Source organism: Nanorana parkeri, unplaced genomic scaffold (genome assembly GCF_000935625.1).
Source record: "Nanorana parkeri isolate BGI_ZX_2015 unplaced genomic scaffold, ASM93562v1 scaffold674, whole genome shotgun sequence".
NCBI classification, from domain to species: Eukaryota; Metazoa; Chordata; class Amphibia; order Anura; family Dicroglossidae; genus Nanorana; species Nanorana parkeri.
This window is the reverse complement of record NW_017306942.1, coordinates 316,899-341,546: the sequence shown is the minus strand read 5'-3', so window position 1 is coordinate 341,546 and position 24,648 is coordinate 316,899. Positions and strand designations below refer to the sequence as shown.

General features: G+C 39.7%; 2 protein-coding genes across 3 annotated transcripts in view; one reads left to right on the top strand and one right to left on the bottom strand.

The window, feature by feature from the left end:
* Positions 1-10,881, top strand: part of NEIL3 (nei like DNA glycosylase 3) — a 34,957-nt gene extending 24,076 nt beyond the window's left edge. The window contains exons 8-10 of the mRNA XM_018563551.1: positions 884-1,277; positions 9,337-9,511; positions 10,723-10,881. Of these exons, the coding sequence (XP_018419053.1) occupies positions 884-1,277; positions 9,337-9,511; positions 10,723-10,881 (728 nt within the window). The remainder of the gene's footprint in view (positions 1-883; positions 1,278-9,336; positions 9,512-10,722) is intronic.
* Positions 10,882-14,285: 3,404 nt separating this feature from the next.
* The window catches only part of AGA (aspartylglucosaminidase), a 24,782-nt gene continuing 14,419 nt past the window's right edge, over positions 14,286-24,648 (bottom strand). Inside the window, exons 7-9 of one of the 2 annotated variants that reach the window (XM_018563553.1) lie at positions 21,571-21,678; positions 17,209-17,342; positions 14,286-14,420 (exon numbers count right to left, since the gene is read on the bottom strand). In XM_018563553.1, the coding sequence (XP_018419055.1) occupies positions 14,320-14,420; positions 17,209-17,342; positions 21,571-21,678 (343 nt within the window). In that variant the 3' untranslated portion in view covers positions 14,286-14,319. The remainder of the gene's footprint in view (positions 14,421-17,208; positions 17,343-21,570; positions 21,679-24,648) is intronic. The other variant, XM_018563554.1, reaches the window with a different exon arrangement.

Below are 24,648 nucleotides of genomic sequence, written 5' to 3'. Positions count from 1 at the left end.
GAGTGACACGAGAATGCGGAAGTGATGTAATATACACCACTTCCGCATTCTGACAGCGGAGAGGGGACCAGGGGGAGATCGTGAACCGACCTCCCTCTGATCCCCTGTGACACAGACAATATGCTGGTCCCGGGCTCACACCGAAGCCCGGAACCAGCTTGACAGCGGGAGGGGGATAGCCGCAGAGGGGGGGGGTGGCGCACGTCACGGGACCTCTATAGCCGGCGGATCGCTTGCATATTAATGGGCATCGCTGCCTGTTTTCAAAAAGCGGCGATTTCCCGCTCGCGCGTGCGAGCGGATGTAACAGGACGTGTATACACGCCAAGTTACATCCAAGAAGCTCCCGGCCGGCCGTGTATACACAACGGCTGGCCGGGAGGTAGTTAAATAACATGCTTAGCGATGCCTTGAACCTGTCGGTAATTGAAATTCCCCTGTCCTCCTCTTCTTCTTTCTTTTTTTTTTTTTAACACCCACCCCAAAAAACATGTATGCATAGTTTCATCGGGGCTTAAGGTTGGAAATCGACTCTAGCACAACCTATGTTTGTGTGCATGAGAGGTTGTTTTGTTAAGAATATACATATACCCTTGTATATCCTGCTCAGCGAGAAAGACATATAGAAGTAGTTTTTTTTTCTAAATTGTCAATACCCTCAGCTGACTTTACTTACTACTTGGGGAAGGAAGTTCCACATTTTTACTGCTCTCACTATACAGAACCTTCTCCGCAAAACCAGATTTTTATTGTTGATGAGAATTTAGCATGGATTTGGAGTCAGGAATTAGGATATGCACTCAATATGTTGTGCTTGCATGCTATAACAAAGCTGTTGTCTTAAAACAAAACTGCTAATAATACTCCTCTTTTTAAGTTTTAGCAACGTCCGCTATTGAAAATGATGGCTATGATACAGACCTGATCAAGTATCCATGTAATAATTTTGGAATTCCATTGTCTGAAATTAAGATAAACCGAAAAACAGCTTTTGGTCATACAACATTGGTACTTAGTGATTTTAGTACCAAGACTAATGTTGATAATAATGAAGATCATAAGCAGGTCTCTTCTTTGGAGATGTTGGTCAGTGCCTGCAGCAACACACTTCATGTCTCAAATAAGAGGAGAAGCATTGAAACCGAACAGCGGATTGATACCGTAAATGCCGTGCATAGCAGTTCCGGAGTTTCAGCTTCATTTGTCCAGCAAGAGAAGAGACGGAAGACTGATAATATGACACAAAATTTCCGAAATGAAGCCAACGCGCCTGTCAGGTATTTGTTCTTTTAGATATTCATTTAAAATGAATCTGTCATTGAACCAAAGCAGAGCAAACCCCTATCAGGATGATTCGTTGGGTCAGTGGATGCGCGCTAACTGTTGAAAAAAAGTACATGTCATTAATTTGGCGACATGCGTTTCATGTTTTGTGCCCGTGTGGGGGGGAAAAGCATTTGCTCGGCCGCTTTGAGGGGCCATTACCTAACAATGGCAACGCAAACGTGTTACACATTTTGTGCACTTATCGTGAACGCAAGTCGAAAGCGTGCACATGCGCAATCGTGGTACGCCCTGGTGTGTACAGGGCTTTAAGGTTTCTTTTGATAGTTCTGGAGCATTTAATGAAACTCTTGACAGCAACCATATACAATGAGGGGAATTTATCAAAACTGGAGCAGCCGTGCACGGCAAGCAATCCGCTTCTCTTTCATTTTCAAATCTTAACTGAACAAGCTGAAGAGGGAAGCTGATTGGTTGCCCTAGGCAACTGCTCCAGATTTTGTCTGCTCCAGTTTTATCGTGTTTACATGCACTTTAAACAGACATCATCTTGTATTGGCCACTTAAGTACCGGCATGTTAAACCTCCTTTGCTAGACCGTTTTTCAGTGCTGTGGTAGTTTGACTGAGAATTACTCCATCATGCAGCACTTTGCCAAATCCTTTTTATTTTTTTTATACAGGTAGAGTTTTTGGTGGTTAATAACCACTTTTTAATTTTTCGTTATACAGAAATGCTGTTTCCCTTATTTCGTTATAAAACATGGCATATAAAAATGTCAGGACAGTACGAAAACCCCCGAAATGACCCCCTTTTGGAAAGTAGACACTCTAAGGTGATCTCTTCTTCCTTTTTTTTTTCTTTTTAATGCTGCAATGTTTGGAAATGAAGAAACATGGTGATATTGAGGGGCTTAAACATGGAGTTTGGTAATAGTGCACTAGATGCATTAAATGTACAGGTTACATACAGTGGGAGGATGAAGATAAAGGGCTTACTGTACAGATGTGCAGGATAAGGGAGGTGAAGTGGTTAGTATACAGCTCAAAGCAGGGATTGAATGGAGCTGACATATATTAAATAGGAGCATGGGTGAAAGAGTTAAAAATCCTGACACTTTTTTTTTATTTTTTGTTGATGCTGCAGCTTGTTTTAGCTAGGTACTAATGAACGAATTGCTTATTCATTCATTAGTTCCTTTGCATCGTAAACATTGCCATGTGATCGCTGTGATAGCCAATCGCAGTGAGTCGGTCCAATCGGTGGACCAGTGGCTAGAGTGCCTGCTGGGTTTGCACACAGGAGATTCCCGGAGGACATATGTGTATGTCCTCCCTGGACAATGGAGTTGCAGACCGGCATATTTGTAAAGTGGCCGGTCCGCAAGTAAACATTATTCACTACCAATTATCTACAGATCAAGTTATGCCCCTATATGTGAAGACATATCGCATTGCTTTATTTGGAGTTGTGTAATGTTTCCTCTCATGTCCATATGGCCATACAAAACATCATCTTTTTTTTTTTCTACACTCCATGAGAGCATACCCAAGAGATTATCTGAGCTCCTACAAAGGGAGTTCCATTTCAAGCACTACTTCTTCCTTTGCATTCTCTCTCTCTCTATATTAGTGGACAGAAGCAGAAAAATTGCCGCATTTACATGGGGCTGTTTTCCGTCCTACAGCATCTTTCTATCCTACACCACATTTTTTAACATGCTTTTGTGTACAGTTTATGCCTATTTTCATGCGCATATAAAGCCACGTGTTTTTATGAGAACATTCATATAAATGGGCAAAACGCGCAAAAACACAAAACAACAATTGCAATGTGTGTTTTCAAGCATTTCCTATTGAGTCTATGGGGACAAATCGCCATCTGGCCAGAAAAAAGCTCATGTAATTTTTCCAGCTATGAATGCACAACACTATGCTCAGATGTGAATGGGGACCATAGAAATGAATGGGATTTCTTGTTTTAAGCGTTTCAGTGCAGAAAAATATGCTTGACGAAAGCCTTGGTGTGAACGGGGCCTAAAGGTTGGTCCTAGGAAAGCTGACAAGCTAACGCATATCTTCTGAACTCCAGGGGAGAATTATATCGAACACTAGTTCTCCCTGGGTATTCACTGGATGTACACAAAGGTTCCTTGTGTACTACCCTTGTCCTTGGGTAGGAACCACTACCGATGGGGCAAAGGTTTTTTTTAAACCACATGTCCTGCTTTCAGGTTAGTGGGATGCGCAGACTGGCAATATCTTATGGCATTAGGCTTGACACTGATGGGATGACTGCAGCAGGTAAAATGTCACATGTTTGATACCATTCGTTGCTATGAGCAGACCTTGGATCCCTTTTGAAGGATGGGCTTTATGCCCTTTTATTGATCGTAAGGTTTTGGTTTCAGAAATCCCCCCTATGCTTTTATATATGTCAGCACTTGAGGTTAAAATATGCTTTCTTTCTTTCTTTCTTTCTTCCAAACTGGATGGGTCTGTGTTACTTACAGTCTTTCCTAAAAGGAACATGGAGGCTGCCATTGTTTGCAGAAAACAATGTCTGACTGGTTTTCCAGATCTGTAAACTTTTTTGGGTCAGTGAAGTGTATACTTGTTCAGCTTTAGTATAGTATTAAAGCCAGATGATCAGCATTTTTTAGAAGGGAGTTGGCAATGGCAGCCTCCTTTTTTCAGCTTAGTAAATCTAATGTTTTCCGTAAAATGGCAGAATCTATCTGCTTCCAAAATAATAATATTGGGTGGACATCAATTGTGAGATTTAACTTTTAATGATTTAATTTTAATGTTCAAAAGCACTTTGTGTGAGTACATTCTGTGGCATTCAATACAGGCTTAGTGATACAATATTTACTGTGCAAGACGTGCAGTGTTTTGAAAGAAAGTTACTTTATTGCCCAGTCCTGTTTGAAAATCTCCTAATTGTATCTTTTTTGTCACACACATCTGTAACAAACCTTTCCAGATAGTCTGCACATTCTATCTGGAAATGTTTGAAAACCTTTAAAAACTAGTGATATTGTTGCAATAAAACAGAGACAAATAACACTGCACCTCCTCCTCTATATTCTCTTCAGGTCATCTTGGCACTAATAACAGACAAGCTGAAAATATTGAACACCCAACAAGTTACTGTCTCTACGGGATGCTTTTTTGTTTATTTTTTATAGTAATGATTTTCTTTTCTAGGAACAAATATCAGCTAGTGACAGCTGTTCTAATGCTCACCTGCTCCCGTTCTTGTTAACTCAATTTCCCTTAACTTGTCTCCTTCGGTGGCCCTAGAACAATGCAGTTGCATAATTGGCGTATGAAAATGTCACTTTGTTTTTCCTGTGACAGAATATCCTGAAAGTGATTATTCCATCAGTGCAAATAACTCCTTCTAGTGGTTTTATTTATTCATGCTGCTTTTATGAGCTTCAAGTACATATTTAAACTATTATGTGTGTGAGAGACCAGCAGTAATGAAAAATAAATGCATTATTCCTGCACGCTAATGCCGGGTAATCTTTTGTGCCACTTTGATGACAAGAGTTATCCGAACTCTGCTGTTTATTCTTATCCCCAGGGAGGATGCATGAAATAGAACGGATGCATTTAATTTATAGAAACAAACTACAGTAAAAAGTTAATTCCTATCTTTTAACGGTATTAATATTTCATTTTGCATATGGGATATTCTGTGCAAATTAATAATGGCAACAATGTAAAATGCCGCCGTTGTTTAATGTACCCACCCCTCCCTGAATAGGGACTATAAAGAATATTTGCACTTTCATCAGAAAACATTAACGTGTACTTTTAGATGCTGGAGGCCAAACAGCCTCCAGCAGCTCAAATTAAACTGTTATATTTACAAGGCGATTGTGCTACATGTACATCTATCAGAGCAATATACAGGCTGCCATTGTTGGCTTTGTTTTGATAATGCTAGTTGCCTGGCTGTCTCTGGCTTTAAGCCTTAATGAGTGACAGACCAAGCGTGTATCATGAATGTCAGAGTCCTTCAATTCATTATTTCTATAGTGAGATGTATTGACATAATAGGAGAGTTAAAAAAATAGGAGCCTATACAGAATATTTAGGCTGGATGCACACCTAAGTGATACATATTCAGTGCGCATCACGCGTCTTTTTTTTTTTGTGTGTTTTTTTTTTTGTGCACATACATTAACCACTTGCCGTCCGCCCGTTGTAAAAAAACGGATGGACGGCACTGCTGCATTGGCGTGTTGCCATCGCCAGACGGCATTTTTTTTCTGCTCGCGCGCGCCCCCTAGCGGGCACGCACGGGCAGAAAAGACCCGACCAATGCAAACACCCGTTACCGGGTGTTTCACATATAGGCGATCAGTGGCTCCATAGCCCGCCGATCGTCTATATGTGCTCGTTTCCACCGCCCCGCCCGGGTTTTTTTTTTCCCTCCCCTGACCCCTCACCTTGAATCCCGGGATCCGCTACCCCATCTGCGGCCCGGGACCGGGGGAGGAGGACAGGAGATCAGCTCCTTGCTGATCTCCGTCCGGGCTGTGAATGCAGAAGTTATGTGTATTACATCACTTCCGCATTCACCTGTCAGTCATCTGGCTGCTATAGCCAGAGAAAAGAAGCTGATGAAGCAAAAGTAACATATAAAAAAGTAAAATAAAATAAAAGTCACATAAAAAAGGGGGGGGAAAAACGCCCAAAATGTTTAACTCCCCCACCCCCACGTTTACGCGCCTATAAACGTAAATACGCGTCCGGTGCCCCAGCGCGCAAAAATTACAATTGCGCTACACATGTTACATATCGCTGCGAACGTCGCAGTGAGAGCAATCATTTTAGGGCCATCAATCACTGATAACACTAAACTGATGAGCGGTAACAGCTTTTAAAGCGTCGCCTATGGCCAACTTTGGGTATTATCGTTTTTTGAGGTTTCGCGCACGCACGCAATTTTAAGGCTTCACATGTTTGGTGTCTTTTTACCCGACGTGACCCCGTCTTTTATATTTTACCAAAAAATTGGGTAATAATAAATGTTTTATCATTTAATATAGGGGAAACTTTTTTTTTTTAAATTTCGGTAATTTTTCCTTTTAATATAGTAAAAAAATAAAAACCCCCAGTGGTGAATAAATACCACCAAAAGAAAGCTCTATGTGTCCCCAAAAAAGGGTATAAAATTAATTTCAGTACAGCGCTGCATGACGGAATAAATGTCAGTCGAAGTACCGCAGCGCTGAATACTGAAAAATGGCCTGGATGGGAAGGGGGTTTAACACCGCGGATGTTAACTGGTTAAGTCGCGCGTTTTTGTGAGCAGATTTTGGCACATTCATGTCAATGAGCAAAACGTGCGTAATACACGTGCAAATATTCGCAACACTTTTTTCAAGCATTTTCTATTAAGTCTATGGGACAAAACACGCTGAAATCAGCCCCAAAGTAGCTCATGCAGTATTTCCTGTGACAGGCGTATTTCTGCTTGCGACAAAATGCTGACATGTGCACTGGGGTCATAGACATGAATGGGATTTCTACAGTAGTGTTGAGCTGTTTTGTTGCACTGATTGACACGCGCCAAACAGCTTAGGTGTGAAGGGGCCTTAGCCCTCCTTCACACGAGTAAAAGCCGGCCCGTACAGATCTGTGCTGCGTGCGTTGCCAAATCGGGCCGCTCCCGGAAAGGACAGGTGCTGCATGTGATTTGTATGCAGCAGCCTGTTCTTCTCTATGGGAGTACACGGCCGTACGCTCACCCGGACTGCACATTCCTGCGAGTGTCCCTGCTCGGACGCAGACAGTATTGTTTTGTTTTTTTGCAGTATTTTGCTGTAGTAAGGTGTGAGAGCATATCCTTTCCTACTGATTTTGCTTGCCTCTGCCCAAAGTAAATTGGCAAATTGGACATTCGCTGTGAAAGTCTAGTTTTCTTGAGAGGAAAAATAGCCGATTGCTGAAAACTTTGAATTCTAAAATATATATTGAGGTTCATTTAATTGAAGGCTCTTTACTCAACAAAGTGAATTTTCACTTGGCAAAGAAAGTGAAGCTGTGCTGACAGTCATCCAATGATTATTATTTATTTTTTTCTATGCACATTATTGGATATGATTTCCCCAACATTTACCTAATTCACTAAGCTAAGTGAAAATTGCAAAGTAAATATGCACTGCTAGTTTAGCAAATCAAGCCCATTGCATTGAAATTATACTAACATTTACAGAACAAACTTCTTATTTTCTATTAAGGGACACAGCATTGTAGATGTATTAACTGTAGGTCATACTGCCACTTGCAGGAGATTGAACTATATAAACCTAAATGCCTGCCCCTATGGGCCATGACCCCTTCTAACCCTCCTGCCGGTTTGGTGGCCTCAAGAAGATTGGACTTTTCTTTAACTCTGCTGTTTTAAAGAGGAACTATTCCCATATCTTTGAAATTACAACAAATACACTGTTAGAAATATGTAGTAATGGCAATCTACAATCAGATACTTCTAGATAATTGCCCGCTTTGTATTCTTTGCATACCTTTTTTTTTTATTTTCCTCCCCAGTCTTCTCAAAGTGGCCATTTTTACTGAGGGCAGACTAATCTATCTCCCTTTTTAAATCGCAGCAATGCAGTGTGATGTAACCCTCCCAGTATGCATCTCTTGGGCATGGGCTATACCACTTAGGCCTAAGAGGACTAAGAAATAGAAAAACAATAATTGTAAGTAAAAGCAAATTATGTTCATTCAACTATTAAATGATAGATAATTCAATATCAGCATGCAGAGCTGAATGCTGATCTGATTTATTGAGAAAAGGGTTAAAACTCACAGCTCCATTTAAGAAATCGGATTTCTTGGCCATTTTGGAGGGTGCCAAAAAAGGTCTTTGGCTTCCAGCCCTACTGTTTTTAGGAACATTCACCAAAGTGTTATTCAGGCTTACATGTCCAAAGGGAATGTTCCCCTCTCACTTTTCCTGCCTGTGCCCACTTCACAGGGGCACTGAGTGTTATTGGTCTTTTGCAAACCTGCCGCCTGTGGCTTTGTAAGGCTGTGACCTGAGTGTCAGTCAGTGCTGACTTTCACCAAGTTTTACAAGGTGGATGTGTTTGAATCAGCTGATGCCAGTCTCAGTCGCAACATGTTGGCAATTTTGTTGCTAGACTTTATTTTTGCCTCCTGTTTTGGGGCTGCCCACCTTTTTTTAGTTTCTGAAACGCTGTGTCCCTCAATGGATGATAAAGATAGTGGGATTTGTAATGCTTGCCCTAAAATCCCTTTCATGGCATCCATTAAAGAGGAACTTTACCCATATCTTTAAAATAACAACAAAGACACCTTTTAGGTATGTTTAGTAATAACAATCTACAAACACATACTTCTAGATAATTGCCGGCTTTGTGTTCTTTGCATATATTATTTCTCTTTTCTTCCCCAGTCTTCACACAGTGGCCATGTTTACTAAGGACAGATTCATAGATCTCCCTTTACTTCCTGGAACTCTGGCACATGTGACTAGGACATGTGACCATGCACATCATCTCAGGGGAGGAACATGTCTTTTCGTGAGATCTCGTGAGATTACCCAACAATGCTCTGCTGATGTAACTTTCCCAGGATGCAATGCTTGGGCAAATTACATAATTTGTGCCAAACTGTACCAGGAAGTGGATAAAATCTATTTCAATTAAAATGAAAAACATGTCTGTTTAACAAATGAATGTAAGATTATTATAAATCAGCATGCAGAGCTGCATGCTGATGTGCCTTTTAGTGAAAGGGGGTAAAGGTCCACTTTAAGGGATACAGCTTCCTTCCTGTGTGATATGGCCATTATTGTGTTTTCTTACTGCTTGCTACAATTAAGCAGGATGGTTAGAGAAGGGATTATGGCCCTTTAGGGACTGGCTTTTTTGGCTAGTGTCCAATCTACTGTGGCAGTATAACCCAGGCTTTATATTGATTGTGAAGTTATTAAAATAATAAGAGCTAACCGTTGTATGTATCAGCAGAAGGCACTAATTCTGTAATAAAACTTCTACAGCTCTCCTCGAGTTAATCAGACCGGGGGAACCTCTTCTCCACATGCCAGCAGCACGCTTTGCAGTAAGCACAAACGACCCTGTGCTCTCCATGTTGTCAGGAAGGATGGACAGAATAAAGGAAGACAGTTTTATAGTTGTTCTCTGCCCAGGGAAAGTCGGTGTGAATTTTTTGAAGTAAGTTTGCCTTTTTATTTTCTATATTAATGTGTATTGACCCAGTCAGGTTGCTGGAGCCAAAACATGTTCACACTTGTCAAAAAGCCAGTAGCAATGCTATCCAGTTTCCTAGAGCATAATTCCCACTTAGTTTACCTTTTATCTAAATGTTATCGAAGGGGAATTATGGGGTGAGTGGGAAAAAAACCTCATCCCCATAATTCAAGCCGACCTGTAACAAAGAAGCTGTCATAGGTCGGCTCTATTGATTGCGAAGTCAGCGCATGATTGCTGACTTCCCAATACTCTCCCTGCAGAGAGTGATGACTGTCAGTCAACGCTCCCCGCAGGAATTCCGCCCTTCCAGTGTCTGTCAGTGTCCTGACTGGAGGAACGGAGGGCACAGCTGGCTTTGTCTCTAGAGGCTGAGCCAGCTGTCAATCAGCCAGCAGGGTGGATCTCAACAGCACTGTCAGGATCCGTCCTGGCTGCGGCGCTCTCGGCATACAGCCTGCTATATATTGAGTTTTAGGTCACCGGAGAACACAGTATATGTCCTCCAATGACCCTGAGGAGAACTTTGGGCAAAAAAGGTTGCTCCATAGTTCTCCTTAAAGTGTGTCTAAACCCAAATACAAAATGTTCCAGCTTACCAGTCCTTCGATGTGGTAGATGCATTCATTTTAATGCTAAGACCATTTGCAGCAAGTACAGACAATGCCTGGTGATCTTGCTAGAAATTGTCTCTTCCTGTGAGCTGAAAGAAAGCACGAAGAACCTTCGATTTATTGCATAAACAACTAGTACCATCAATCCACCATGTAATGCACAGTCTGCGTGACAACCATGGCTGCCTTTGTTACTCACTGTAGTACCAGGTCCAACTTAAAAAGAAAAAAAAATGCAGCTGCTACATCTAAGGACTGGCACTCTGCAATCTTTTGCATATTTGTTTTTAGGTTTAGATATGCTTCAAATCCCTTGTAAACACATTTAGCACATTTCTCAGACACGGTTTCTGTGCATGATTTTTTACTGTGCAACCCCCCAAGCCTCCTTTTAGTTGAGTGGGTGATGTTGTACCAGGAAACACTTTGGTATATGGTATGGTACAGTATAAATGCACAGTTGACAGATCCATCTGGAATGTACCTTTTTATTAATGTAAAGTTCCTGCCATTTTCCGATTTTACTTCCATTTACCCCTGTCCTATTTAATCTTTTTGCAGTGGGCTGACCTTCATTTTCCATTTTGCAAGCATGGAAAGCGCTGTATAATGAGAACGGTACTTAAGATTGGTCCAAACAATGGTAAAAACTTTTATGTCTGTCCTTCAGGCAGAGATAAACAGTGTGATTTCTTTGAATGGGCTAAAGAGTCAGACTAAGGCTTCATTCACATGTGTTTTTGTTCTCTGTGCAGAGCAAAATCTGTCAGGCTAGATAATGAGGAGTTTATGCTTCTAGATGCGTTTGTCTACATGCTTCTGGTACCAAATTATGGTTGCGTGCATTTAGAAGTTTAAAACCGATTTCTAGATTCACGTGACTTCTAATTGAAAATCATTATATATATGTGGGTGTTTTAGAAAAGCTTTTTAAATGCATATAAATCATACCTAGTGAATGTAACCCAGGACTGCTTTCTTGCCACTGACAATTGCTGCTGTATTTGTATATATAAAACTGTATTTTCAACCTTGCAATATAAATCATAGTGAGCATGTAATTCTTATTTGACTTAAGTTCAATGCATTTTAAATTCTCAAAGGATAAGTGTGCTGTATTATCTATTAACCATGGGAACATAATAAAAATATGAAACCAGTAGAGGTTTTAATGTATACTTTTAATAAACGAAAGTGATCATTATTAGCAATGTTCAGGCTTAATGGAATGCTGTCACCTTTATTGGTGACATGAAAAAAAGAATTTGTAGAAGTGCTACATAAATAATAGAGTATCTCATGATCATTCAGTTTTCAGTGTGCATTGCTAACTGTGGATGAGGACATCAGATGAAATGCTAAGTCAGTAACCTTGGACAAGCTTTATATGAACTTATAACCATTAAAAGGTACTTTTACTGTGTTTTGTTTGACCTCTGGAATTTCTGTTCAGGCTTTGTGTCCCCAATTATGCCTGACAACTACATGCATTTTTATATGCTTTCAGGCACATTGCAACAGGGTTTTGTAGGACCCTATTAAGCTTACTTTAATGACAAAACAGCAAAAATGCAGTATGCAGGGATTTTACTCGCTTCACTGCGGGAGGTCAAATTACAAACTGTATATTTTCTGTATGACAGCACAGAACAAATAAATACTATTCAAACAGTTAGTAAACAGCTGTACTGCTGGAATACATAGACACATAATAATTCTGATATAGACGTGGCTAGGGATGTTCAGATACCAAGTACTGTACTCGGTACAAGTACATGTACACATAGTTTTCCAGCTCCAAGACTAGACTAGGGAAAAATTCAAAAGTTAGGAGGCAGCTTTCATTTATAAAGAGCTCACGGAGCTCCTGGGATTTGTGCATCCCCATTTTAATGCATTATTATTATATTAGTATTTTTAATACTGCGTTTTTTATCACAGATACCATTTTTACAAGTACTGATACTTGTCCAAGTACTCACAGATACAAGCACTTTATACAAGCACTGATACATGTTTGTTTATTGTCATGTGATAGTTTTTCTAAAACAATACAGACTAATGATTTCAGGACAGCGGTAGAAAGCCAGAACCAGGTCCCCGCTGCAACCCTGGTAGTTCTCGTGAAAATGCCAAGTATCTGAACTGGTATCTGGACATCACTAGACGTGGCGGTAGGTGGGACATCAGACAAGCTGCAAAACTGTTATCTATTCCATGTTATTATGTTGGCTATTATCTGCCATGTTGACAAATCTTTAAGTAAATCTGTGGCTAGGCTATGGACATTCAAGTATTTACCTACTCTTAACTATCAGAAACAAATCCTCTCCAATCGCTTCAGCTGTAAGCACTGTGGAACAATTAATCCTCAAAAGCACAGGAGTTGTTCAAGTCCTTCTCTTAGCACCCTCGTACTCCCTTCTCAGATGCTCTGTATTTACATTAAAAAATGGTAGGATGCCACTACTGGAAGGTGAGCAGGTTGAGCTGAGAATAGAACGACTTCAGTGCTTCTGCTTTGGGAAATCACAAAAATCAATGCCAATTGGCGACTTACCCACGAGTCTTAAACTTGAATTGCTTACTCAATGTTAAAATCCAATAAAGATTTATTGAAATAAAAAAAAGCTTTAATTACGGCCGTTAAAATATTTTTTTCACTTTATTGGTTCATATAATATTTTTCCTTTATCTGCACCCCTTTTTATATCACTCCAATAATCTAACAATGCCAACAATAAATGCTGTTTTATTTTGTTTTCCAACTGAGGCTTTTCTTCCTAAATAGAACTGGCAGTTTTCTCTTCTATCACTATCTGCCCTTAAAGTGATATTAAAGCTTAAGTTGTTTTTTAATTTCTCCTTTAAGGAGACCGTTGCTTTTTTCTTTAAAGTTTTTCGTTCCTCGTTTTCTAGTGGGTCCCCACAGGCTCTTCTCGTGGAGGCACCCGTGCGTGCTCGTGCCCACAGTGCCTGTGTGCGTCCCTAGACACACTCAGCCCTGTTGCAGGCCACACCCCTTCCCTCTTTAATTGTTTATCCTTCCAACTGTTCACTTTAAAGTGTATTTTCACTTTTGCAGCCAAATTGGGATAACACCTATTTTATATGGTCCCATTCACATAGCATAAGCTTAAAAAATACAAATGCTTCTTGCAGTTTTAAATTTGCTTTTACTTGGGTTAAGGTTTCTTGGCTTCTTAAGGGTTAACATTTTTACTTGCTCCTCCTCTTTGTAATGTTAGGAGGGGATGTGAGGGGTGAAAGGGTTACAAGCCTGGCTTCTCCATTGTATGTTAATGAGAGAAGTGCAATCCTCAAATTTCAGTCCAAAATCTTTCTATAAGGACAGATGATGGTGAAAGTGCTCAGGAAAACCTGGATTCAGCCATGTTGCCTACTGCAACAAAACATCAAAAAGATAAATCCTTTTTTTGGCATACTGTGTGATTTAGGAACTCATTACAAACATATAGTGGGGTTTTCTCAAACTTGACTGTAGAAGTGAAAACACACTTTAAACCAGCACAGTTCCTATTTCTCTGTAAAGAAAGTCCATTGTGCACTGCCCATTAACTATTTGTTCAAGGGGCTGATTGTTATTTTGGACATGGCTTGTGTTCTGGTACATTAGCCATTTTGCATGTTTGAGAGGTAAAATATAAGAGTCTGCAGAGCCACTCATATTGAAAATGTTTACACGTATTGACATCATTTACCATGCAACAGATTGCTGCCATGTATATCTATGTACTGGTCTATAGATGTTGTAAAGTGTGGGGATGATCCACAGCTTAAAATACACATAAATATACTGTACCTGTACAGAAGGAGGCTAGTTAATTTTAAGTTTGTAAAACGCTCTATTAAAAATTAAGTACATAAGCTAACTGAATGCCAGCTGCAATAGAATAAGTGCTCAATATTATATGCTTTTATATTAGATAACCTATCATAGAAAAGCCATGGAGTACTTTGCTACTTTCTTTGCCACAATTGGACATTTCAAGTACACTTTCTGTAGTTTTTACATTCAAGTATGTGAAACGCATAGGTTTTAAAAACAAGCAACCTTTGTTTTGGGGGTCATGATTCTTGAGATTTATTATAAGATGAACATATTCTGTTGTAAACACCTGGCACATGTCCCAGCTTCTATAGACAATCCACTACCTCATCTAGTGGTTGTGAACGGCCAGGTTTAAAAACTGTGTAATGAAATTGAGAGAATCCTGGAGCCTTACCGCACGCAGCACCTAAAAACAAAGAGAATGTGTTAGATTTATACTAATGGTTTTCATTGTACCATCATATTTGTCTGGTATAAATATTAAGACCAGGTATACATGGTGCTGGCTATGTATGCAGTGCTATTTCTGCCAACATTCTGGCTTGCCTTCAAACACTTCAGGTAAAGGGGGCCACTGAGGGTAGTACTAATAGTTAAGACTTGCATTAAGCATTACCTGATTGTTGCAGCCATCCAACTTTTGAAAGGCTGCTAAAGTTTGCTAATTCCTTCATCTATGCCAGTTGGCACTATTTCTAGTCCTTGTATAGATGGCAATGCGGAATGAGTGTAGAGTACGCACTGAACAACCTCCCCCCCTCCGCTGTGGCCCAAGGGATGGGACTATAAACTTTCCTTTTGTTAGACTTTTTTGGTCTTCTAAGAAGGGTTTATTTTGGTAGAATTTACTTTTGTCTTTCTATAAAAAGGGTTTGCCCTCTTAACTCACCATTCTGTAAAATGTCAACCTACATTTTTACAGCTTGGATTTATTCTCACCATGCAAAACGCAGATCATGGCTGAGGGGTACGTTAAATATATACAGTGTATACACTTTCTTTCGTATGCAAAAAAAAATAGGCAAACCTACATCACCCATTCACCAATTTAAACAACAACAAAAAAACTCCCAAAGCAGTTATTTGTTGGCCTTTAAACAAGTCCTCAGTCTGTGCCCGTAGCCTCGTCCGGAAATGGAGACCACTGATCCAGCACTGCAGTCCAGGCTCCCTGCCGACTGCTTACATTGCTACTCCTCTTTAAATGTCCTCACGCTACTGCTCTTTTGTACAGGACCCTGGCACTGGACAGCTAATGACAGGACAACTGGAAAAGGACCCTCCTACTTTAGTTAGAAGAGTCAGGTCCTGGTGTGCCATGTGACCACAGATATGTGGTTTTTATTGTAGTTTTCTTCTATGTAGCAAACCTGTTTAATTATGTTGTACTATAATATTTTGATGCCTTCATCTGACAAAATATTTTTATCTCTACCTTTTTAAAACTAATTTAAAAAAAAAATGTATACTATTACAAAAAAAAAAAGTGTTTACCAGAATGTTTAGTTTTTCTATTTTAAAGCAAATGCCCTCTTGACCTCCATAACTCCATTATAGTGTATAGCATATTAACAGTAAAAGGCAACTCAAAAACTATTCATGTAACTTGGAAAAAAAGATCCCGCAACTTAATGATGAAAGAGTAACGAGCTTCTCCAAGTCTAATCTCACATACACGAATCTGTGGGAAGTAAAAGATCAAAGTATGGAATAAGCGGTCTAAGCTAATAAGTCTTATTGATTGGTAAATTGTACTCACTGCTGAACTAAACCATACTAATGAGACATCCTGCACAATGACTGATCTTTGATTGCTTTGAAGTTTGAGGCCCTTCTATATATTTATGCAAAACAAAGCTAGAGTCAAACGCCATGTTCCATAATTATGCATCGTTACAGTGAGCAATTTGTAACAGGGATTTCTGAAGATTTGCTAAAGGAACTTGTTAAACATAACTATGCGGAAAGGAACTTGCAACAAACTTAATTGTCTCTTGCATAAAAAAAAAATTATATATATATATATATATATATCAGACAATATTCAGACAGTGTTTACAATACAGGCAACAGTATAGGCATGAAGATGTATTGTGCAGGACAACGGGCTTTAAAGGGGTTTTTATACTTGCACTGTTTTCCAAAGGATTGCTGGAGAACCCTGGGTAGGCCATGCTATATAAGCTTTGCTTGCTGCATATCAGAAGAATGTTCTTCTATCGACAATTTTGCTCCAGTAAGTAGGAAGCGAGCACTATATGGGTATAGGGAGCATCTAATGTCCTACAGTTCCTTCCAGAAGAAAACTTGTAAAAAAAAATATTTATATATTATCTATAGTCCACCACTGCTGGTCACGTGCTTGTTCTGGGGCACAGATTCAAATTATTGAAGCCAGTGGATCAGTGTTATAGCCAGCCAAACTGTCCTTTTCCAGGGGCCAGCGATGGTGGCATCTTTAATTTCGCTTACCACAGGTATCCTTTAAGGCGGAGGTAGCTAAACTCCATCCCTCCAGCTGTGGTGGAACTACAAATCCCATGAGGCATTGCAAGATTCTCGCAGCCACAGGCATGACTCCCGGAGAGAAGTGCATCATGGGATTTGTAGTTTCACCACAGTGGAGGGCGGGAGTTTGGCTACCCCTGCTTTAAGGTAATGGCTTTACAGACAGTGGAGTACTGCAGGAATTAAAAAGAAAAATCATTACCTTCTCAGGGAACAGCCACAGAAAGACTCTACAAGGCTGAATATTAGATGTTTATGCTTGATTTTCTAATCCGCCCCTTTCACTAAAAATCCCATTAGCATGCAGCTCTGCATGCTGATATGAAACCATCTTACATTCATTAAACAGTTTTTGCTTTTAACTACAAATACTGTTTTTTCAACTTTCCGGTTAAGTGAGGCTCTGGAGGTGTAATCTTGGTCCCATAGATGCATTCTAGGAAGGCTACATTACCAGTGCCTTACTGGGAAATCTCATCTGTAAACTGCAAAATCTCGATTAAGTAAGAGTGAATTTCCTCTTTAAGAGTCAATACTTTAGTAAAATGTACCATTTTTAGTCCTAATTAATGGTATTTAAAAAATGGTCTGTAAGAAGTTTCTAACTAAAAATATGAACATTCAGAATAGGAGACTTGAACTTTTTCAGTTGTGTACAATTCTAGTCAGTATACTGGTAAACTTACCATAGCTTCCTGTCTTGTTGGCACATACAATGGCTCCAAAAAACACTGGGACATGTTTCTGTATCCTAGCAATCGCTTTCTGACACGCAGAGGTGGGATCAGCTCCCATTCTCATGTTCTCCACAGCTTGGTAACTTCAATAAAATAACAACAAATGAATGCTTTTGTTTTTATCAAACAAGATGTATACTTCTAGTTTAAAAGTAAACACTCACTAGGTTAAGGCCTTCTTCACACCAAATGCAGAGCAGATCCGCTCAGGTTTCTGCACACGCAGTGCAGTGGGTTGTGCCACTTTTTTTGACGCGTTTTTGACTAAAAAAAAATTTCGTTTAACATGGGCTTTCAGTGCGTTCCATACATTTGCATGCTTTTTTGATGCGTTCCAGAGCAGGTAAAATAGGGCTTGCTGCAGTTTTTTCACCTGCTCTGGAACATAACGCTGCGATGTGAACTGGAGCAAAAAATACCATTGGAATACATTGGACGCAGTTTTGATCTGCTCTGCACCTGCTCCGCGCTTGGTGTGAATAAGGCCTTAGACAGGGCAGGGAGAAAAATCACAGAATGAATGGCAGCCTTTGTGATTCCAGGTTTTTTTTTTTATTTCCAGTTAAAAAAGGTACAAAATGAACAAATAATACTCCCACAGCTGGAAGGCAGGCAGCGCTCCCCTTCTTGCAGATATCCCCTTCAGCAATGAGGAATGTTCTTAGAGGGGCTCCCGTAATTAGGGGACACCCTTCTCAGAGCATTGGTGTACGAGGCTTTTTTCACTGCCCCTATCTTTTCAACCTGTGCCGAAAAGGGTAGGAAGATCTACGTGCAAGCTACCCGTCCACAGTGGTGGAAGGTAACTTGATGCTGATACATTATGCCCTGTGATCTGGTACAGGGAATACAATTTAACTGTTTTTTTTTTTTTGTATTATACGGCAGTTGAAGCCAAGTGAAAGAAAGCATAGAAATCCACCGTACTGTACGTAGTACAGGTATGCCATTGGGAAAAAAAAAAGCTCTGGCAGTCAGCTTTCAGCTGTCATTTCTAAAGTCTTGGTATGAAAATCAAGATGCTATGAATAACAAGAACCTCTCCTGTGGGCACACTTTTCATGCATCAGCCCTGGATCTATACCCATTTATCAGAAAGGATCCTACATTTTTAAAGTAGGTAACTGTCACCATTTGGGTATTGCAGATGTATGTGAGCAACATGCTGGTCTTCAAGAACCTCAATAACATATGAAACACTGTCACTGCTAAGTTGTTTTGATGCAGGCTCTGGGTCTCTCATTCTTAAGTGAGTCAGTGACAAGTACGGGTCAGTTGTTCTGACTTAACTGGCAGCATGCTTGTTCTTGGTCCGACTGATTAGTCACAAAAAAGCATGCTACCAGCAAACTGTCAGTCACAGGCCCAGGACAACCATGCTGGCAGTAAATAATTATTCACTAGTAGCATGCTTGTTCTGTGACAGTCACTCAATAAAAGTAAGGATAGGATTACAGTCCTGAAAGTCTGCCTCCAAGTGAAGCTCGTCATAAATGGTTTGATTTGCTGATCTCTCCTCCTATTTTCAAAGGTAGACCAGCAATGGCAGCCCCTACATTTCTATCTGAATAGGTCCCCTTTTAATTAACAAATATATGTTATCTCCCTTATGTATCCCTTACAATTCCACAATTATTTTATGAGTTTATCTGGTTTAAATACCTGAAACCCTGGGTATAAACATAATTGCCACATAGAAGCTTAAATGAGTCTTAGCATTGGCATGCCTGCATTACAACACAGTAAAACACATTGAACATTAGAAGATTTTTAGTCCCAAACCGTGCGCTAATGGGCATGCACCACAACAAAGATCTGCAGATGGCACGGCTGTGCGCAAGTATATTATAAGGGAAGGAGGGTAAAAAAAAGTATAACAGCACAGATTTAAAAGTGTAAATCTGCTTGAGAAATATTGGGCTGCCATTGCAGACTTCCTGAAAATACGACCTCACTCTACAGTAGTTTGAGTCACTGAGCCATAACCGGTATGTAAATAAGGAAAGTTAAAGTAAGTGAAGGATAGTGTTGAGGCAAAAGAGTTGACATAGCATCTAGCCCAAGAGCATTTCCAGGGGGTGGGGGCGAAATGGCAACCACCATGTTTGTCTCATCATGAAAAAAATATAATGGAGACAATTATCGACTTGCCATATTCCAGACATAACCAGCAAGTATGCTTGCAGGAGTTATTTGGTGGGTAATATACATGGGTACAGGGTCAAATTCTCCAAATAAATGTGTTTATGGGTATACTGTTTAATGGTCACTTGGTCATATATTCAAAGTCTGTGGTAAATGGAACCTATGCCTGTCATTGTAATAACTCAGCATTTTCTGTACATGAGAACTTGTATGATAATTAGCTGCAGAATATAATGAACTGCTTGTACTTCAGTATAAATGGAATGTGAAAAAAAATTGAATTGTCAAAGAGGTGATTTCTGGCTCTTGCTAACTGTAAAGCAGACATATATTCACATTTTAATTTGAAGCTATATTCTACAGCTTGCTGGAATGCATTGAAAAAAGACAAAAGAAAAAAAGATTGATAGAAGTCCTTAAATACGTTCCTGTCCCAGAGAAAATTGTGCTCAAGGATTCATCCAGTACTACAGAAGCAAAACTGTTTGGTCCTTTCAGTGCAGGACTGGCAACGGCCCTACGAACCTCGGAGGTGTTAGGTGGAGGATCTTCCCCCTCAGCTGCCCTGGACCCTATATCTCCTCCTGTGGACACTCTTCCATCCTTTATCTATGGTGTCCAGGCCTGCTTTAGCTGTGATCATTCCATCCTCCTCCACCCTGGGCTCACATGCCCTTGGTCCGCTATATGCCAGTGCCGACCTCACACCGAAGGGACTACCTCTCCCCGCTCCTGAAGCGCCTCATTGGCGCGAAACGCGTTGAGCGTACAGGCAGTGCCTTTTTCAGCATTGCTAGCAACATATCACGCCCACAAGCTTTGTTTCTTCCACTTGAGATACCATCCACCAATATTTGTCTCATTTTGAGTTGCTTTGTCAATATGTTATTATGATGCTATTTCCTAACATGTATGGGATTATGATCATTTAGGCAAAAATCTAAATTGTGGTGTATAGGGGGTCATAGGAGGTATATCTTTTCCCCTGAGGTATACGCTTCTTATTTTTATAAATCATGCATATTTAATGCTTTTATTATATATTGTTTAATAAATTCATATTTTTTATACTTCTATGAGACTGATATATATTTTTAGGACTTGTTCTTTCTGGAGCCACCAAAAAAAAAAAAACCATCTTTCTCTATCCTTTTTTGTAACAGTACTACAGTGCTACTTGTATAACAGTCTAGGTAACTGGTCACAATAGATTGGCTAATCTTCTTTGGCAGAGATGGGCTTTAAAGAGACCCTGTCATCATACAAATTTCAACAGCAATCTGCCTATAACATTATATGTACATATAAAAAATAACATTACATGCATGTTATTTACCTGTAAAAGACTTCCTTGTATAGAAATCTAAATGCCCAGAGACTGCTGTTGTGTGCCACTATATTGGATGTGATGGCAGCAGACTCAAAGCTGTAATTTAAGTGACACTCTACAACACAGTTAATCAAACTCCAGCCGTGGTTCAACTACAAATCCCATTAGGCATTGCAAAACTCTGACAGCCACAGACATGACTCCCAGAAGAAGCATAATGGGATTTGTAGTCTCACCACAGCTGGAGAGCCAGAGGTTGCCTACCCTTGCTGTACAGTGTTGCCCTTCGCCCCTACCCTGGCAGCTGCCTAAAAAGTTAGGCAGAGAGGTGAGGAGATGCTGGGCCAACACAGACAGTAATTAGACACTGCCAGAAGAGGAGGGAGCTGTGCTAGGGCATTGATAGTTCTGAAGTAGTCAAATTTGCTAGCAAAGTTCAAATGTACATTGCAAGCCAATTAGAAAATAATGTATTGAAAGGGAAAATGTTACAAGTGTGCATTTAAAATACTTGATTTTTCTGTGCTTTACACTGAAATGTTTAGGATGGTGACATTATATTTAGGCATGCTATCTGTAAAAGACAAAAGATGCGCCTTCATATTTTCTTTCATTTGCAGGAGACTAGTTAAGAAAACATTAAACTAGCAATTGTGTAAGGCTTATTTCCTATATGAAATTTGCTACCACCACGCTCCGTAGAGAAGATAAAGTCCATGAACAGAATTATACTATTCAGTTTGACACTCTGTTGTATTGTCCCGCAACATTTCTACATTGAGAGTTTTACATTTCATTCATTGCAATCTACTAGAGTTCTAAACAACCCAGATTACCTTGGTAAAAATCTCATCATGGTATCGCCATCTCCTGTAGCAGCTGCTCCTCCAACTGAGCTGTCTGCATAGGCTCCAGCTCCAATGACTGGTGAGTCTCCCACACGGCTAAAAGTTTGCACAATGCATTTGTTATTTAAGCACAAACTGTTCCTGGACATCCTAATGATGTTACCATGTATTTACATATAAAGATGTGTAGTTTGCCCACAACAGTGAGGAAAAAACCCCCCAAAAATGTTGACATTTCAGTGAAATAAGTAACCCCATTTTTAAAAATGAATTCAATAGGGGAAAATCAAACCACAAAAACATTATAGCACGTGTTATAGCTTTACGCTCTTATTTTCATTGTCTGTGTAAGACATCACATTGTCTAACTCTAACGATATTAACTCAGGTTATCAGTGCAAATACTGTATGGAATATGTAATATTTTACCTTTCATTTCCTCCAAAATGGATTAAGTCAATTTACATCGTATTACTCCTTAACTAGCTTTGACTCGCTATCTAAGTGAAATTTGACAATGTGTCAGGGAGAAGGTAAAAAGCCAACCCGAGTGATAAAATAGCAGTAAATATTCAATAGTTAACATAAATCTAAAGCCAAAACATTTTTGCAAGTTTTGGATAGAGTAGGGAAGAGTTTTGTATTATCCTCCATCACTTTCCTATAGGGAAGATTTGTCTTTATTTGTGGTCCTAGAACACAAGAAGTGAGAGAATATGTCTGCAAACTAAGTGAGATCTCCTCTTAGACAGTTCTCACCACAACTAGCATCCCTATGGGAAGATTTCTCCTTTATCCCTGTTCTGATGACAACTCATAATTTCGTATTTCCTTCATTTTCAGTGGTAACTAGGACAATAGAAGCAATAAAAAAAAAACAGAGATTTTAACTAGAGGTGCACCGAAATAGAAATTTAAAAACCGAAATAAAAAAAATTGTCAGGCCGAAACCGAAAGTTTTTATTTTAATGTTTTCACATTTTTAAAACATTTTAATTTATTTTTTAAACTTTTTAAATATATTTAACTTTACTTTTAGGGGCTTCAGGGAAATATTAGAGGTCCAAACAGACCCCTGGTAATTCCCTTTTAAAATAGAAAAAGAGATTGCGGACACAAAGTCCTCAATCTCTTTTTCTGCAGCCCCTGTTATCAATGAACAGGAATCCTCTGAGTGTTACTGTTCATTGATAACATGAGAACAGAGTATGTTTACTATAACTACAACTATGAATGAACAGGAGGTGATTTATCTCACTTCCCATTCATTCATAATTGAGGATATAGGTAACATACATTGTCCTCAATTATCTACAAACACTCAGTGATCACTGAGTGTTTGCTCTCCTCTCTGACACACACTGCCACAGGAGGCTGAGCGAGCGGTGCAGGGAAAAGAGCTCAGCTTCCTATGACAGCGCTGTCTCCGCCCCCACACCGCTTTCCCGGACTGTGATAGGCGGCCGAGCGGTGTAGGAGGAGAGACACTGGCCGCTCACATCGCTCTCTTCCCACAGCACTCGGCTAGCTGTCACTTTCTCTCCTCCCCGCTGGGACACAGAGCAGCGCCCAACAGGGAGGAAAGAAACCTGGGATGCGTCGACGTATTGGCACTTTCGGCGTTTAGCCAAAAGTGCCATTTTCGGCTGATATATCGGTGCATCGCTAGTTTTAACTTTTCCAAATTCTATCCAAAACACAAAAATTGGCTTCAGATACATTTTGAATTATATTTAAAACAAGCATTTTTTTGTTTTAAATCGAATAAAAAAAGGGTACGGCCAGCTAGGTTTTTCTTTTTTGTGTCCCTTCAATTATAATCCGGAGATATAACAACAGGAAATTAAAGTGAAAGGAAATCCCCTCCAAGACAGTTGAGACCAAAAAAGGTGTCCCCATTAGAAGGTTTACCATCCATGCCTGATGTACAATATTAGATTTCTCAATAATTCTATGATAATGGTCTCTGGGATAAATAAAGTCAATCTTCCCAGCAGTGATTGATGCAAAAAAACACTGCAAAAGTTTTTTTACACTTCCTCACTAAATCTAATGCCAAAAAAAAAAAGTTTTTGCATACACTTCAAATACCCATACAACATTTCCAGAATGGAACAAACTGATGTTTTCAGCTGTGCTTTGTTTGTAGCATACATCATGTAAAATAACTAATGTACAAGAGTACTATTGAACTACAATGGCTGATTATTGATATGGTCCAGAAACAGACAAAAATTAAAGGTGAATAAAGCACTTGGACTGGATGGCTTACACCCACGTGTCATCAAAGAATTCAGCTGTGTAATTTCAAAGCCATTGCATCTAATTTTTAGAGATCTCTAATGACAGGCTTGTGCCAATCCATCAAGACAAATGTGGTGCCTATCTTTAACAAGGATCAAAGTCTTTGCCAAGTAATTACAGACCGGTAAGCTTAACTTCAATAGTTGGGAATACACTTTAAAGTTTGATCAAGGATTACATGCAATTGTTTTTGCTTGAAAATAATATCATAAGCGATAGTCAGCACAGATTCACAAAAGACAGAAGTTGTCAAACAAACCTACTTTCTTTTTATGAGGAAGTGAGTAATAAATTGGACAGAGGAATGGCTGTGGATATAGTATACTTGGACTTTGCAAAAGCTTTGGACACAGCCCCACATGCGGCTAATGTATACGTTAAGGTCAGTAGGTATAGAGGATTCAATCTGTCATTGGGTAGAAAACTGGCTTAAAGACCGTATACAGAGAAAGTGTGATCAATGATTTATACTCTGAATGGTCTGACGTTGTTAGTGGTGTCCCCCAAGGTTCAGTGTTGGGCCCCTTACTGTTTTATCTATTTATAAATGACAGAGTTGGGGATTAACAGTACTATTTCTGTGTTTGCAGAAGACAAGTTATGTAGTGGAATACAGTCCTTACAGGATGTCTCCAATTTACAAGCAGATCTGAATGCACTGTGTGATTGGGCATCTATTTGGCAAATGAGGTTTAATGTTGATAAATGTAAAGTTATGCACTTGGGGATAAAAACAGCATGCGTCATACACTCTAGGGGGGG